We start from the raw sequence: 16467 nt of genomic DNA on the forward strand, positions 1-16467 counted from the left end.
GGTAGTATATTGCCCAGTCACGTAGTATATTGCCCAGTCACGTAGTATATTGCCCAGCCACGTAGTATATTGCCCAGTGACGTAGTATATTGCCCAGTGACGTAGTATACAGCACAGAGCCACGTAGTATGTAGTATATTGCCCAGTTATGTAGTATATTGCCCAGTTACGTAGTATATTGCCCAGTTACGTAGTATATTGCCCAGTTATGTAGTATATTGCCCAGTGACGTAGTATATTGCCCAGCCACATAGTATATTGCCCAGCCACGTAGTATATTGCCCAGCGAAGTAGTATATTGCCCAGTGACGTAGTATACAGCACAGAGCCACGTAGTATTTTGCCCAGTGACGTAGTATACAGCACAGAGCCACGTAGTATATAGCACAGAGCCACGTAGTATATTGCCCAGCCACGTAGTATATTGCCCAGCCACGTATGTCACAGGTTAAAAAATAAAAAATAAACATATACTCACCTTCCGAGGGGCCCTGTGTTTGTTTCAGGCGGCAGCTTCCGGTCCGAGGGTGTGATGACGTCACGGCAGGTCCTTCTCGCGCAGGGCCTGTGGTGACGTCGCGGTCACATGACCGTGACGTCATGGCAGGTCCTTGTCGCACACCAACCTAGCACCGGAACCTGCCGCTTGCATGGACCGGTCACAGGAGCGTCGGAAAGGCGGCGGAAGGTGAGTATATAATGATTTGTTATTTTTTTTTATTATTTTTAACATTAGATGTTTTTACTATTGAGGCTGCATAGGCAGCATCAATAGTAAAAACTTGGTCACACAGGGTTAATAGCGGTGGTAACGGAGTTACCCGCAGCATAACGCGGTCCGTTACCACTGGCATTAACCCTGTGTGAGCCGTGACTGCGGGGAGTATGGAGCGGGCGCCGGGCAGTGACTGCAGGGGAGTAGGGAGGGACTAATCGGACTGTGCCCATCGCTGATTGGTCGCGGCAGCCATGACAGGCAGCTGGCGAGACCAATCAGCGAATGAATATCCGTGACGGAAGTTGCCGACAGAAAGACGGAAGTACCCCTTAGACAATTATATATATAGATTACAATCAGCGTTTTATCATAAGGTGATTATCACTGCAGGACTACATCTCAAGTGCAGAGCAGTCAGGCAAGTCTGTGTAAACCCATCCCCACTGTTGATTGGCTGATAATGAACAGTATCCACAGGAAGCTGCCAATCAGGGGTGGGAGCTGGTAATACACAGCCCATAATTCTTCACTCTGCTACATCTACATCAGACAAACAAGCAGCCAAGTAAGCCAGTAAATGATACATCCCTGGAATAAGGATCTCTGTCCCTACATCAAGCTGCTATCAGATTCCATAGCAAGTTTCAATCGCTAATAACATAAATGCATTTAATACATAATGATGGTGTTATTCATTCATAGACCAATCAAACTTCTCAACGAAGATGGTTTAATGGCTGAGGAGGACGGCCATCTCAGTCTCCTTTCCAACGTCGGACCTCAAGTACCCTTACATGCCATTGCTGGCTTAGTGGGTGATGAAGTGGAAGGGTTCATCGTAAGTTATCTAAATCAGAAAGGCTATTGAACATAATATATTATTATTCCTTTATGCCAGCTTCAAATAGTAATTTCAAGTTTTAGAAAGGGATTTCACAAGTTTTTGATTTCTTTTGTGTGTGGCGTCTGTACTGTCTATGGCCATTGGGTAGATATTATAGCAGAAAAAAAATATTTTGTTATCACAAACTCTACTCTTCTTTTTCTAAATTTGTTTTTTTATGCATTTAAGCCAAAAGAAGAAAGAAAACCAGTTGTGAAACCCAGTAGCCATTGCTGGAGCTCAACATCCCTATTGTTTGTTGGATGTAAAGGAGGACAATTACTGTCTGTTAACCCCGAGACACAGAAAATGACTGCTCTGAGCCTAACAGAGCCGCCTACAGCTGGTAATAAGTCCATTAGAACGGTATTATTCATGCTTTAATAGAGGGCTCAGGGTGGTTATGACCATGCTTCTGGTGATGTCAGGTCAACAGAGCAGCTCTTTCCCTTCCGGTCTTCTCCGTCAAAAGTGCGTCACTGTGGATGTAATTTTGATTAAGAGCCGGCTCCCCGCAGTTAGGCATCGGGGAGCTGCCTGCTATTCAGCATAAAATCGGCAGTGATGCACTGATGTCTCATCAACAGAACAAAATGGAAGAGAAGATGCTGCTCTGTCGATGTGATGTCACCGGAAGCAGGAGAATTGCCATGACCGCTCTCAGCCGGCAGAGATCATCGCCAGACAGGTAGTTAGCAACCGGCCAGTAAGTTCTTAGCCCTATACGACAAAATAGTAGATAAGAAAGGGCTGTCTCGTAGAGGACAACCCCATCTGGTAAAGGACAACCCCATCTGGTAGAGGACAGCCCCATCTGGTAGAGGGCAACCCTCATCTGGTAGAGGACAAAACCATCTAGTAGAGGACAGCCCCATCTGGTATAGGACAGCCCCATCTGGTAGAGGACCACCCCATCTGGTAGAGGGTAACCCTCATCTGGTAGAGGACATCCCTTCTGGTAGAGGGCAAACCCATCTAGTAAAGGACAGCCCCATCTGGTATAGGACAGCCCCATATGGTAGAGGACAATCTCATCTGGTAGAAGACAACCCCATATGATAGAGAACAATCCTATATGATAGAGGACAATCCCATCTGGTAGAGGACAGCCCCATATGGTAGACAGCTGTTGTGAATTTGGATTCTGGGCTCCCCCGGTGGCCGCTTGTGGAATTGGACTTGTCATCCTCTTTCCTGTTTCACCTGGTTCCATCAGTAGTGGGTGTCGCTATTTAAGCTCATTTCTCTGGTGGTTTCTTGCCGGTCAACAATGTTATCTGATGCCTCTCAGTGCTTGTTCCTGCTTCTAGACAACTTCTAGATAAGTTGGACTTTTGTCCATGTTTTGTTTTGCCTATTTGTTCCAGTTCACAGCTGAAGTTTTGTTACTGTGTCTGGAAAGCTCTCGTTGATCAGGGATTGCTACTCTGGCGTTATGAGTTAATGCCAGAGTTTAAGGTAATCTCTGGATGGTGTTTTGTTAGTGTTTTTCTGCTGACCATGAAAGTATACTATCTGTCTTCTGCTATCTAGTAAGCGGACCTCAAATTTGCTATGACTATTTTCCTGCTGCGTTTGTTGTTTCATCTGAACTCACCGTCATTATATGTGGGGGGCTACTGTCTTCTTTGGAATATTTCTCTAGAGGTGAGCCAGGTCTTATATTTCCCTCTGCTAGCTATTTAGGTCTTAGGCCAGAGCTGGGCATCTAGCTATAAATAGGAAATGCTACCTGGCTATTTCTAGTTGCGCGGCAGGCTTAGTTCATGGTCAGTATAGTTCCATCTTCCGAGAGCTTGTCCCTCTATAGGCTTGCTATGATCTCTGCCTGCAGAGATCATGACAGTTTGACCGGCCAATAAAGTGTTAAAGACCCAGGTTGAGAAAGGAGAGTTATAAGAAGTCTGCTGGAATTTTTTTTTTTTTTTTTCCTCCAGTCTGCCTTGCTGCAGTCTTTTTTCTCTCTCTCCTCCTAATCTCTGTATGCTCTGTGTGCACCTGACAATAATGGATCTCCAGAGTGTAACTGCGGGTTTGAATAATCTCATCACGAAAGTACAAAATTTACAAGATTTTGTGGTACATGCTCCGGTATCTGAGCCGAGAATTCCTTTGCCGGAGTTCTTCACAGGGAATAGAGCTAGCTTCCAGAATTTCCGAAATAATTGTAAGCTTTATTTGTCCCTGAAGTCTCGTTCAGCTGGAGACCCTGCTCAGCAGGTTAGGATTGTGATTTCCTTGCTCAGGGGTGACCCTCAAGATTGGGCCTTCTCATTGCCAGCAGGGGATCCTGCGTTACGCGATGTGGATGCGTTTTTTCTGGCCTTGGGCTTGCTTTATGAGGAACCTCATTTGGAACTTCAGGCAGAAAAAACTTTGATGGCACTATCTCAGGGGCAAGACGAAGCTGAAGTTTTCTGCCAAAAATTCCGTAAATGGTCTGTGCTTACTCAGTGGAATGAGTGCGCCTTGGCGGCAACTTTCAGAGAAGGTCTCTCTGATGCCGTTAAGGATGTTATGGTGGGGTTCCCTTTGCCTGCAGGTCTGAATGAGTCCATGACAATGGCTATTCAGATTGATAGGCGTCTGCAAGAGCGCAAACCGGTGCACCATCTGGCGGTGTCTATGGAAAAGACGCCAGAAAGTATGCAGTGTGATAGAATTCTGTCCAGGAGCGAGCGACAGAATTTTAGACGGAAGAATGGATTGTGTTTCTATTGTGGGGATTCTACTCATGTTATATCAGCATGCTCTAGGCGTACAAAGAAGCTTGATAAGTCTGTTTCCATTGGCACCATTCAGTCTAAGTTTATTTTGTCTGTAACCCTGATTTGTTCTTTGTCATCCATTGCCACGGACGCCTATGTTGACTCTGGCGCCGCTCTGAGTCTTATGGATTGGTCCTTTGCCAATCGTTGTGGTTTTGATTTAGAGCCTTTGGAGACTCTTATTCCTCTGAAGGGGATTGACTCCACCCCATTGGCTAATAATAAACCACAATACTGGACACAAGTAACCATGCGTATCGATCCGGATCACCAGGAGATTATTCGTTTCCTGGTGCTGTATAATTTACATGACGATTTGGTACTGGGATTGCCATGGTTGCAGTCTCACAACCCAGTCTTGGACTGGAGAGCAATGTCTGTGTTGAGCTGGGGATGTAAGGGTATTCATGGGGACGTACCTTTGGTTTCTATTTCGTCGTCCATTCCCTCTGAAGTCCCTGAGTTCCTCTCTGATTATCAAGACGTCTTTGACGAACCCAAGCTTGGGTCGTTACCTCCGCACCGTGAGTGCGATTGTGCCATAGATTTGATACCGGGTTGTAAATATCCAAAGGGTCGTTTGTTTAATTTGTCTGTGCCGGAACATGCTGCTATGCGGGAATATATAAAGGAGTCTTTGGAAAAGGGACATATTCGTCCATCTTCTTCTCCCTTGGGAGCTGGGTTTTTCTTTGTCTCAAAAAAAGACGGCTCTTTGAGACCATGTATTGATTATCGGCTTCTGAATAAGATCACTGTTAAGTATCAATACCCATTGCCATTGCTTACTGATTTGTTTGCTCGTATAGAGGGTGCTAAGTGGTTCTCTAAAATTGATCTTCGTGGGGCGTATAATTTGGTGCGGATCAGGCAGGGGGATGAGTGGAAGACCGCATTTAATACGCCCGAGGGCCACTTTGAGTATTTGGTCATGCCTTTTGGTCTTTCTAATGCCCCTTCAGTTTTCCAGTCTTTTATGCATGATATTTTCCGCGATTTTCTGGATAAATTTATGATAATATATCTGGATGATATTCTGATTTTTTCTGATGACTGGGACTCTCATGTCCAGCAGGTCAGGAGAGTTTTTCAGGTTCTGCGGTCTAATTCTTTATGTGTGAAGGGGTCTAAGTGCGTTTTTGGGGTCCAGAAAATTTCCTTTTTGGGGTATATTTTTTCTCCCTCTTCCATTGAGATGGATCCCGTCAAGGTGCAAGCTATTTGTGACTGGACTCAGCCCTCCTCTCTTAAGGGTCTTCAGAGATTTTTGGGCTTTGCCAACTTTTACCGCCGATTTATTGCTGGTTTTTCGGATGTCGTTAAACCACTGACTGATTTGACCAGACAAGGCGCTGATGTTGCTAATTGGTCCCCTCATGCTGTAGAGGCCTTTCAGGAGCTTAAGCGCCGTTTTGCCTCTGCCCCTGTGTTGCGTCAGCCTGATGTGAATCTGCCTTTTCAGGTTGAGGTTGACGCTTCGGAGATCGGAGCTGGGGCAGTGTTGTCGCAGAAAGGTTCCGACTGCTCCGTCATTAGGCCTTGTGCCTTCTTTTCTCGCAAATTTTCGCCCGCAGAGCGGAATTATGATGTTGGGAATCGGGAGCTTTTGGCCATGAAGTGGGCTTTTGAGGAGTGGCGCCATTGGCTCGAGGGGGCTAGGCATCAGGTGGTGGTATTGACTGACCACAAAAATTTGATTTATCTTGAGACTGCCAGACGCCTGAATCCTAGACAGGCGCGCTGGTCTTTATTTTTTTTCTCGCTTTAATTTTGTGGTGTCATACCTACCGGGTTCTAAGAATGTTAAGGCAGATGCCCTTTCTAGGAGTTTTGACCCGGACTCTCCTGGTAATTCTGAACCCACAGGTATCCTTAGGGAGGGAGTAATTTTGTCGGCCGTTTCTCCTGATCTGCGGCGGTCCTTGCAAGAGTTTCAGGCGGATAGACCGGATCGTTGTCCGCCTGATAGACTGTTTGTTCCGGATGATTGGACCAGCAGAGTCATCTCTGAGGTACATTCTTCTGCATTGGCAGGTCATCCCGGAATTTTTGGTACCAGGGATTTGGTGGCAAGATCCTTCTGGTGGCCTTCCCTGTCACGAGATGTGCGAGTCTTTGTGCAGTCATGTGACGTTTGTGCTCGGGCCAAGTCTTGTAGTTCTCGGGCTAGCGGACTGCTGTTGCCCTTGCCTATTCCTAAGAGGCCTTGGACACACATCTCGATGGATTTTATTTCAGATCTGCCTGTTTCCCAGAAGATGTCTGTCATCTGGGTGGTCTGTGACCGTTTCTCTAAAATGGTCCATTTGGTTCCTCTGCCCAAGTTGCCTTCTTCTTCTGAGTTGGTTCCTCTGTTTTTTCAGAATGTTGTCCGATTGCACGGTATTCCTGAGAATATTGTTTCTGACAGAGGTACCCAATTTGTGTCTAGATTTTGGCGGGCATTCTGTGCTAGGATGGGCATAGATTTGTCTTTTTCATCTGCTTTTCACCCTCAGACTAATGGCCAGACCGAGCGGACTAATCAGACCCTTGAGACATATCTGAGGTGTTTTGTCTCTGCTGACCAGGATGATTGGGTTGCTTTTTTGCCATTGGCAGAGTTCGCCCTCAATAATCGGGCCAGTTCTTCCACCTTGGTGTCCCCGTTTTTCTGTAATTCGGGGTTTCACCCTCGATTTTCCTCCGGTCAGGTGGAATCCTCGGATTGTCCTGGAGTGGATGCGGTGGTGGAGAGATTGCATCACATCTGGGGGCAGGTTATGGACAATTTGAAGTTGTCCCAGGAGAAGACTCAGCGTTTTGCCAACCGTCATCGTCGTGTTGGTTCTCGGCTTTGTGTTGGAGATTTGGTGTGGTTGTCTTCTCGTTTTGTCCCTATGAGGGTCTCTTCTCCTAAGTTTAAACCTCGGTTCATCGGCCCTTATAGAATATTGGAGATTCTTAATCCTGTTTCTTTCCGTTTGGACCTCCCTGCGTCCTTTTCCATTCATAACGTTTTTCATCGGTCGTTATTGCGCAGGTATGAGGTACCTGTTGTACCTTCAGTTGAGCCTCCTGCTCTGGTGTTGGTTGAGGGTGAGTTGGAGTACGTTGTGGAGAAAATTTTGGACTCTCGTGTTTCCAGACGGAAACTCCAGTATCTGGTCAACTGGAAGGGTTACGGCCAGGAGGATAATTCTTGGGTCAATGCATCTGATGTTCATGCTTCTGATCTTGTTCGTGCCTTCCATAGGGCTCATCCTGGTCGCCCTGGTGGATCTGGTGAGGGTTCGGTGCCCCCTCCTTGAGGGGGGGGTACTGTTGTGAATTTGGATTCTGGGCTCCCCCGGTGGCCGCTTGTGGAATTGGACTTGTCATCCTCTTTCCTGTTTCACCTGGTTCCATCAGTAGTGGGTGTCGCTATTTAAGCTCATTTCTCTGGTGGTTTCTTGCCGGTCAACAATGTTATCTGATGCCTCTCAGTGCTTGTTCCTGCTTCTAGACAACTTCTAGATAAGTTGGACTTTTGTCCATGTTTTGTTTTGCCTATTTGTTCCAGTTCACAGCTGAAGTTTTGTTACTGTGTCTGGAAAGCTCTCGTTGATCAGGGATTGCTACTCTGGCGTTATGAGTTAATGCCAGAGTTTAAGGTAATCTCTGGATGGTGTTTTGTTAGTGTTTTTCTGCTGACCATGAAAGTATACTATCTGTCTTCTGCTATCTAGTAAGCGGACCTCAAATTTGCTATGACTATTTTCCTGCTGCGTTTGTTGTTTCATCTGAACTCACCGTCATTATATGTGGGGGGCTACTGTCTTCTTTGGAATATTTCTCTAGAGGTGAGCCAGGTCTTATATTTCCCTCTGCTAGCTATTTAGGTCTTAGGCCAGAGCTGGGCATCTAGCTATAAATAGGAAATGCTACCTGGCTATTTCTAGTTGCGCGGCAGGCTTAGTTCATGGTCAGTATAGTTCCATCTTCCGAGAGCTTGTCCCTCTATAGGCTTGCTATGATCTCTGCCTGCAGAGATCATGACAGACAGCCCCATCTGGGAGAGGACAACCCCATATAATAGAGGACAATCCCATCCTGTAAAGTACAATCCCATCTAGTAGAGGACAGCCCCATATGGTAGAGGACAACCCCATCTGGTAGAGGACAACCCCATCTTGTAGAGGACAACCCCATCTTGTAGAGGACAACTCCACATGATAGAGGACAACCCCATATAATAGAGGACAATCCCATTCGGTAAAGTACAATCCCATCTAGTATAGGACAGCCCCATCTGGTAGAGGACAACCCCATCTGGTAGAGGACAACCCCATCTGGTAGAGGACAACCCTATCTGGTAGAGGACAGCCCCATATGGTAGAGGACAACCCCATATGATAGAGGACAACTCCATTTGGTAGAAGACAGCCCCAACTGGTAGAGGACAGCCCCATTTGGTAGAGCACAGCCCCATCTGGTAGAGGACAGCCCCATATGATAGAGGACAACCCCATCTGGTAGAGGACAACCCCATCTGGTAGAGGACAGCCCCATATGATAGAGGACAACCCCATATGATAGAGGACAACCCCATCTGGTAGAGGACAACCCCATATGATAGAGGACAACCCCATCTGGTAGACGACAGCCCCAAGATGTAATCGAAATACACTGCTTTCGCAGTAGACCATGCTTTGAATTCACTGTGGATTTCACGCCGCTCGCTGACTGGTAAAATCTGCAATAAAATTCGTTGACATATATATCGGATTTGAACAGTTCAGATTTTTTACGCAACATGTGGAGATTTACTAAATGCCATGCACTTTGCTACCTTTCATACACTGTAGAATATTCCCTAATAGAAAAGTTTTCTTTTTCCAGGAACATCACCAAGAGTGGCTTTATACAAGGGAACCATAGAAACGATGGCACTTCACAAGGAAGGACTATACATAGGAGGAAGTGTAAGATCTTTTTAATTTGTGTCTAATGAAATATTTAGTTACCACATCATTATTACTGTTGCCGAGCAGAAGTAAAGGCTTTGTACATGTGCAGCTCTAAAAATATTTCAGATTTTTAACCTAAATCAAGCTTTCTTTAGTATGAACTCTCATCTGTGATAGTATGAATGAGGAGGATAGCCGATCATTACTTATTGCGCTACATGGCACATTCCTGCTCTGTGTCTATTGTGACCAGCTAAGCGTCCTTCTCCGGAATTAACCATGATCTGTTATGGTTAATTTAGTGATAATGTACAATTGGTGAAGAAAGGTTGAACTTGATGGACCTAGGACTTTTTTCAACCTATGGAACAGGTTTCTCTCTTTGGTGTTGAATCCAGCATGAGAACTAACTCCATCTGTGGCCCCTGGACAGGAGCTTTAACAGCCACCTATCTGACACCATCTCTGGCTCTTTTGCTTACCTGACCTGGTGTCACATCACATGTATGTCACTCTACAACAATGACATTGCTCCAGGCCTACTAATCAAAACAAGAGCCAGGGAAGTCATCAGATAATGGCTCTCATCCAGCGGCCACAGATTACTAACATGGCCACTGGACCAGGTCCTGTGAATCAATTCACACCATCTCTAGAGCTAACTGAACATTGAGATCTACTGGTTCCTGCTGAGATCTACCAGTAGGTTGTGATCTCCTTTTTTTACTACCACTAATACACACCATGCTCCATTTGCAATGAATTCACCAATACAACATATTTCATTATACATCTTGTAGATTTACTATTTTTCTATTCTCTTTTTGCATATTTTCATATTTTAGTAGGTACACTAGGTGACTAGGTAAATATGATGGTTCTACATTTATTCTTATTTCTATGTAGGATGGCATCTTATGGTTATGCTCCATAAAAGGTTCCGAGTTTAACATGAAAGAATGTTGGAACGCGCAAGAACCTATTGAAAGCATCAGTTCTTCACCAGACTACAAGAGGCTTTCCATTGCTACGCTGACGGTATGATCACACATCTGAGACTTGGGTTTGGGCTACAGGCTCAGACAAGTAGTGCGACCAAAAACATCTGAGCAACTGTCTGTGACTTGCTGTCGTTCAACTATTTTAGAGCTGTGATTTTGCTGTAAAAGATGGCAAAATTGCAGATAAGTTACAGTCATATGTGACTTGCATTAAAGCCTATGGCAAGTAAGTCACATGCACTTGTGACCAGCAACAGGAAATCCATTTGGACCATCACAGTCGTATCAGGTTGCAGGTACATAGTGCGACCCCATATGAGGTCATTAGATCTGATGTTGAGGTCATTAGGTTTGATGTTTGAGTGTCACATATACAGTACAGACCAAAAGTTTGGACACACCTTCTCATTTAAAGATGTTTCTGTATTTTCATGACTATGAAAATAGTACATTCACACTGAAGGCATCAAAACTATGAATTAACACATGTGGAATTATATACTTAGCAAAAAAGTGTGAAACAGCTGAAAATATCTCTTATATTCTAGGTTCTTCAAAGTAGCCACCATTTGCTTTGATGACTACTTTGCACACTCTTGGCATTCTCTTGATGACCTTCAAGAGGTAGTCACCGGGAATGGTTTTCACTTCACAGGTGTGCCCTGTCAGGTTTAATAAGTGGGATTCTTGCCTTATAAATGGGGTTGGGACCATCAGTTGTGTTGAGCAGAAGTCTGGTGGATACACAGCTGATAGTCCTACTGAATAGACTATTAGAATTTGTATTATGGCAAGAAAAAAGCAGCTAAGTAAAGAAAAACAAGTGGTCATCATTACTTTAAAGGGACACTGTCACCTTAATTTGGAGGGAACAATCTTTAGACCTAGGGGCGGGGTTTTCGGGTGTTTGATGCACCCTTTCCTTACCCGCCGGCTGCATGCTGGCTGCAATATGGGATTGAAGTTCATTCTCTGCCCTCCGTAGTACATGCCTGCACAAGGCAATCTTGCCTTGTGCAGGCATGTACAACGGAGGACAGAGAATGAACTTCAATCCAATATTGCAGCCAGCATGCAGCCGGCGGGTAAGGAAAGGGTGCATCAAACACCCGAAAACCCCGCCCATAGGTCTAAAGATTGTTCCCTCCAAATTCAGGTGACAGTGTCCCTTTAACCCCTTAAGCCCGTATGACGTACTATCCCGTCGAGGTGGGGTGGGCCTTAATTCCCGGTGACGGGATAGTACGTCATACGCGATCGGCCGCGCTCACGGGGGGAGCGCGGCCGATCGCGGCCGGGTGTCGGCTGCATATCGCAGCTGACATCCAGCACTATGTGCCAGGAGCGGTCACGGACCGCCCCCGGCACATTAACCCCCGGCACACCGCGATCAAACATGATCGCGGTGTACCGGCGGTACAGGGAAGCATCGCGCAGGGAGGGGGCTCCCTGCGGGCTTCCCTGAGACGATCGGTACAAGGTGATGTACTCACCTCGTACCGAACGTCTTCTCCCTGCAGGCCCCGGATCCAAAATGGCCGAGGGGCTGTATCCGGGTCCTGCAGGGAGCACTTCCGGGTCGGAGCAGGCTGCAGATGAAAGCTGCAGCCTGCTCCGATGAAAGTATGATCGCGGATCTGATAGAGTGCTGTGCACACTATCAGATCTGCGATCTGTGATGTCCCCCCCTGGGACAAAGTAAAAAAGTAAAAAAAAAAATTTCCACATGTGTAAAAAAAAAAAAAAAAAAAAAAAAAAATTCCTAAATAAATAATAATAAAAAAAAAATATTATTCCCATAAATACATTTCTTTATCTAAAAAAAACAAACAAAAACAATAAAAGTACACATATTTAGTATCGCCGCGTCCGTAACGGCCCAACCTATAAAACTGGCCCACTAGTTAACCCCTTCAGTAAACAACGTAAGAAAAAAAAAAAAAAAACGAGGCAAAAAACAACGCTTTATTACCATACCGCCGAACAAAAAGTGGAATAACACGCGATCAAAAAGACGGATATAAATAACCATGGTACCACTGAAAACGTCATCTTGTCCCGCAAAAAACGAGCCGCCATACAGCATCATCAGCAAAAAAATTAAAAAGTTATAGTCCTCAGAATAAAGCGATGCCAAAATAATTATTTTTTCTATAAAATAGTTTTTATCGTATAAAAGCGTCAAAACATAAAAAAATGATATAAATGAGGTATCGCTGTAATCGTACTGACCCGAAGAATAAAACTGCTTTATCAATTTTACCAAACGCGGAACGGTATAAACGCCTCCCCCAAAAGAAATTCATGAATAGCTGGTTTTTGGTCTTTCTGCCTCACAAAAATCGGAATAAAAAGCGATCAAAAACTGTCACGTGTCCGAAAATGTTACCAATAAAAACGTCAACTCGTCCCGCAAAAAACAAGACCTCACATGACTCTGTGGACCAAAATGTGGAAAAATTATAGGTCTCAAAATGTGGAGACGCAAAAACTTTTTTGCTATAAAAAGCGTCTTTTAGTCTGGTTTCACACTTGCGTTTTTATCTGCATGCGTTTTTTAAAAAAACGCATGTGTGAAAAAATGCATGTAAACGCGGTAAAACGCATGCGTTTTTATAGAAAAACACAAGAAAACAAGAAAAAAACAAAAAACCCTAACCCTACCCCTAACCCTACCCCTAACCTGAAATACGTGGCACTGAAATACGTGGCACTGAAATATACGTTTATATACGTATATACGTATATAAGTGCCACGATATTTCAGTGGCCACGTATATAAGTGCCACGTATTTAAGTGCCACGTATTTAAGTGCCACGTATTTAAGTGCCACGTATTTCAGTGCCACGTATTTCAGTGCCACGTATTTCAGTGCCACGTATTTCAGTGCCACTTATTTCAGTGCCACGTATTTCAGTGCCACGTATTTCAGTGCCACGTATTTCAGTGCCACGTATTTCAGTGCCACGTATTTACGTGCCACGTATTTACGTGCCACGTATTTACGTGCCACGTATTTACGTGCCACGTATTTTTCAGTGCCTGAAATACGTGGCACTGAAATTCGTGGCACTGAAATTCGTGGCACTGAAATATCGTGGCACTGAAATATCGTGGCACTGAAGTATTTACGTGCCACGTATTTTTCAGTGCCTGAAATACGTGGCACTGAAATACGTGGCACTGAAATACGTGGCACTGAAATATCGTGGCACTGAAATACGTGGCACTGAAATACGTGGCACTGAAATACGTGGCACTTAAATACGTGGCTCTTAAATACGTGGCACTTATATACGTGGCACTTATGACTGTCAGAAAATGTTCAGTAAACGGTTAGGGGTGAGGTTAGGGGTAGGGTTTCAGGTAGAATTGGGGAGCTTCCACTGTTCAGGCACATCAGGGGCTCTCCAAACGCGACATGGCGTCCAATCTCAATTCCAGCCAATTCTGCGTTGAAAAAGTAAAACAGTGCTCCTTCCCTTCCGAGCTCTCCCGTGCGTCCAAAAAGGGGTTTACCCCAACATATGGGGTATCAGCGTACTAGGGACAAATTGAACAACCACTTCTGGGGTCCAAGTTCTCTTGTTATCCTTGGGAAAATAAAAATTTGGGGGGCTAAAAATCATTTTTGTGGGAAAAAAAATATGTTTTATTTTCACGGCTCTGCGTTGTAAACTGTAGTGAAACACTTGGGGGTTCAAAGTTCTCACAACACATCTAGATAAGTTCCTTGGGAGGTCTACTTTCCAATATGGGGTCACTTGTGGGGGGTTTGTACTGTTTGGGTACATCAGGGGCTCTGCAAATGCAACGTGACGCCTGCAGACCAATCCATTTAAGTCTGCATTCCAAATGGTGCTCCTTCCCTTCCGAGCTCTGTCATGCGCCCAAACAGTGGTTCCCCCCCACATAGGGGGTATCAGCGTACTCAGGACAAATTGGACAACAACTTTTAGGGTCCAATTTATCCTGATACCCTTGTGAAAATACAAAACTGGGGGCTAAATTTCATTTTTGTGAAAAAAAAAAAAAATAATATTTTCACGGCTCTGCGTTATAAACTGTAGTGAAACACTTGGGGGTTCAAAGTTCTCACAACACATCTAGATAAGTTCCTTGGGGGGTCTAGTTTCCAGTATGGGGTCACTTGTGGGGGGTTTGTACTGTTTGGGTACATCAGGGGCTCTGCAAATGCAACGTGATGCCTGCAGACCAATCCATTTAAGTCTGCATTCCAAATGGCGCTCCTTCCCTTCCGAGATCTGTCATGCGCCCAAACAGTGGTTCCCCCCCACATAGGGGGTATCAGCGTACTCAGGACAAATTGGACAACAACTTTTAGGGTCCAATTTATCCTGATACCCTTGTGAAAATACAAAACTGGGGGCTAAATTTCATTTTTGTGAAAAAAAAAAAATATTATTTTCACGGCTCTGCGTTATAAACTGTAGTGAAACACTTGGGGGTTCAAAGTTCTCACAACACATCTAGATAAGTTCCTTGGGGGGTCTAGTTTCCAATATGGGGTCACTTGTGGGGGGTTTGTACTGTTTGGGTACATCAGGGGCTCTGCAAATGCAACGTGACGCCTGCAGACCAATCCATTTAAGTCTGCATTCCAAATGGCGCTCCTTCACTTCCGAGCTCTGTCATGCGCCCAAACAGTGGTCCCCCCCCACAAATGGGGTATCAGCGTACTCCAGACAAATTGGACAACAACTTTTGGGGTCCAATTTATCCTGATACCCTTGTGAAAATACAAAACTTGGGGGCTAAAAAATCATTTTTGTGAAAAAAAAAAATATTTTTATTTTCACGGCTCTGCGTTATAAACTGTAGTGAAACACTTGGGGGTTCAAAGCTCTCAAAACACATCTAGATAAGTTCCTTAGGGGGTCTACTTTCCAAAATGGTGTCACTTGTGGGGGGGTTTAATGTTTAGGCACATCAGGGGCTCTCCAAACGCAACATGGCATCCCATCTTAATTCCAGTCAATTTTGCATTGAAAAGTAAAATAGCGCTTCTTCCCTTCTGAGCTCTGCTATGCACCCAAACAATGGTTTACACCCACATATTGGGTATCAGCGTACTCAGGACAAATTGTACAACAACTTTTGTGGTCTAATTTCTTCTCTTACCCTTGGGGAAATAAAAAAATGGGGGTGAAAAGATCATTTTTGTGAAAAAATATGATTTTTTATTTTTACGGCTCTGCATTATAAACTTCTGTGAAGCACTTGTTGGGTCAAAGTGCTCAACACACATCTAGATAAGTTCCTTAAGGGGTCTACTTTCCAAAATGGTGTCACTCGTGGGGGGTTTCAATGTTTAGGCACATTAGGGGCTCTCCAAACGCAACATGGCGTCCCATCTCAATTCCAGTCAATTTTGCATTGAAAAGTCAAATGGCGCTCCTTCCCTTCTGAGCTCTGCCCTGCGCCCAAACAATGGTTTACACCCACATATGGGGTATCAGTGTACTCAGGACAAATTGCACAACAATTTTTGGGGTCCAATTTCTTCTCTTACCCTTGGGAAAATAAAAAATTGGGGGTGAAAAGATCATTTTTGTGAAAAAATATGATTTTTTATTTTTACGGCTCTGCATTATAAACTTCTGTAAAGCACTTGTTGGGTCAAAGTGCTCACCACACATCTAGATAAGTTCCTTAGGGGGTCTACTTTCCAAAATGGTGTCACTTGTTAGGGGTTTCAATGTTTAGGCACATCAAGGGCTCTCTAAATGCAACATGGCGTCCCATCTCAATTCCAGTCAATTTTGCATTGAAAAGTCAAATGGCGCTCCTTCCCTTCCGAGCTCTGCCCTGCGCCCAAACAATGGTTTACACCCACATATGGGGTATCAGCGTACTCAGGACAAATTGCACAACAATTTTTGGGGTCCAATTTCTTCTCTCACCCTTGGGAAAATAAAAAATTGGGGGTGAAAAGATCATTTTTGTGAAAAAATATGATTTTTTATTTTTACGGCTTTGCATTATAAACTTCTGTAAAGCACTTGTTGGGTCAAAGTGCTCACCACACATCTAGATAAGTTCCTTAGGGGGTCTACTTTCCAAAATGGTGTCACTTGTTAGGGGTTTCAATGTTTAGGCACATCAGGGGCTCTCCAAATGCAACATGGCGTCCCATCTCAATTCCAG

The 16467-nt window shown here is 44.6% G+C and overlaps 1 protein-coding gene across 2 annotated transcripts in view; it reads left to right on the forward strand.

Annotated features, from left to right (window-relative positions):
- CFAP43 (cilia and flagella associated protein 43) overlaps positions 1 to 16467 on the forward strand; it is a 125950-nt gene that overhangs the window by 22919 nt on the left and 86564 nt on the right. For both annotated transcript variants that reach the window (XM_077265903.1, XM_077265904.1), the window contains exons 5-8: positions 1421 to 1556; positions 1791 to 1947; positions 9230 to 9312; positions 10204 to 10335. In XM_077265903.1, coding sequence (XP_077122018.1) covers positions 1421 to 1556; positions 1791 to 1947; positions 9230 to 9312; positions 10204 to 10335 — 508 coding nt within the window. The remainder of the gene's footprint in view (positions 1 to 1420; positions 1557 to 1790; positions 1948 to 9229; positions 9313 to 10203; positions 10336 to 16467) is intronic.

Source organism: Ranitomeya variabilis, chromosome 5, assembly GCF_051348905.1.
Source record: "Ranitomeya variabilis isolate aRanVar5 chromosome 5, aRanVar5.hap1, whole genome shotgun sequence".
NCBI classification, from domain to species: Eukaryota; Metazoa; Chordata; class Amphibia; order Anura; family Dendrobatidae; genus Ranitomeya; species Ranitomeya variabilis.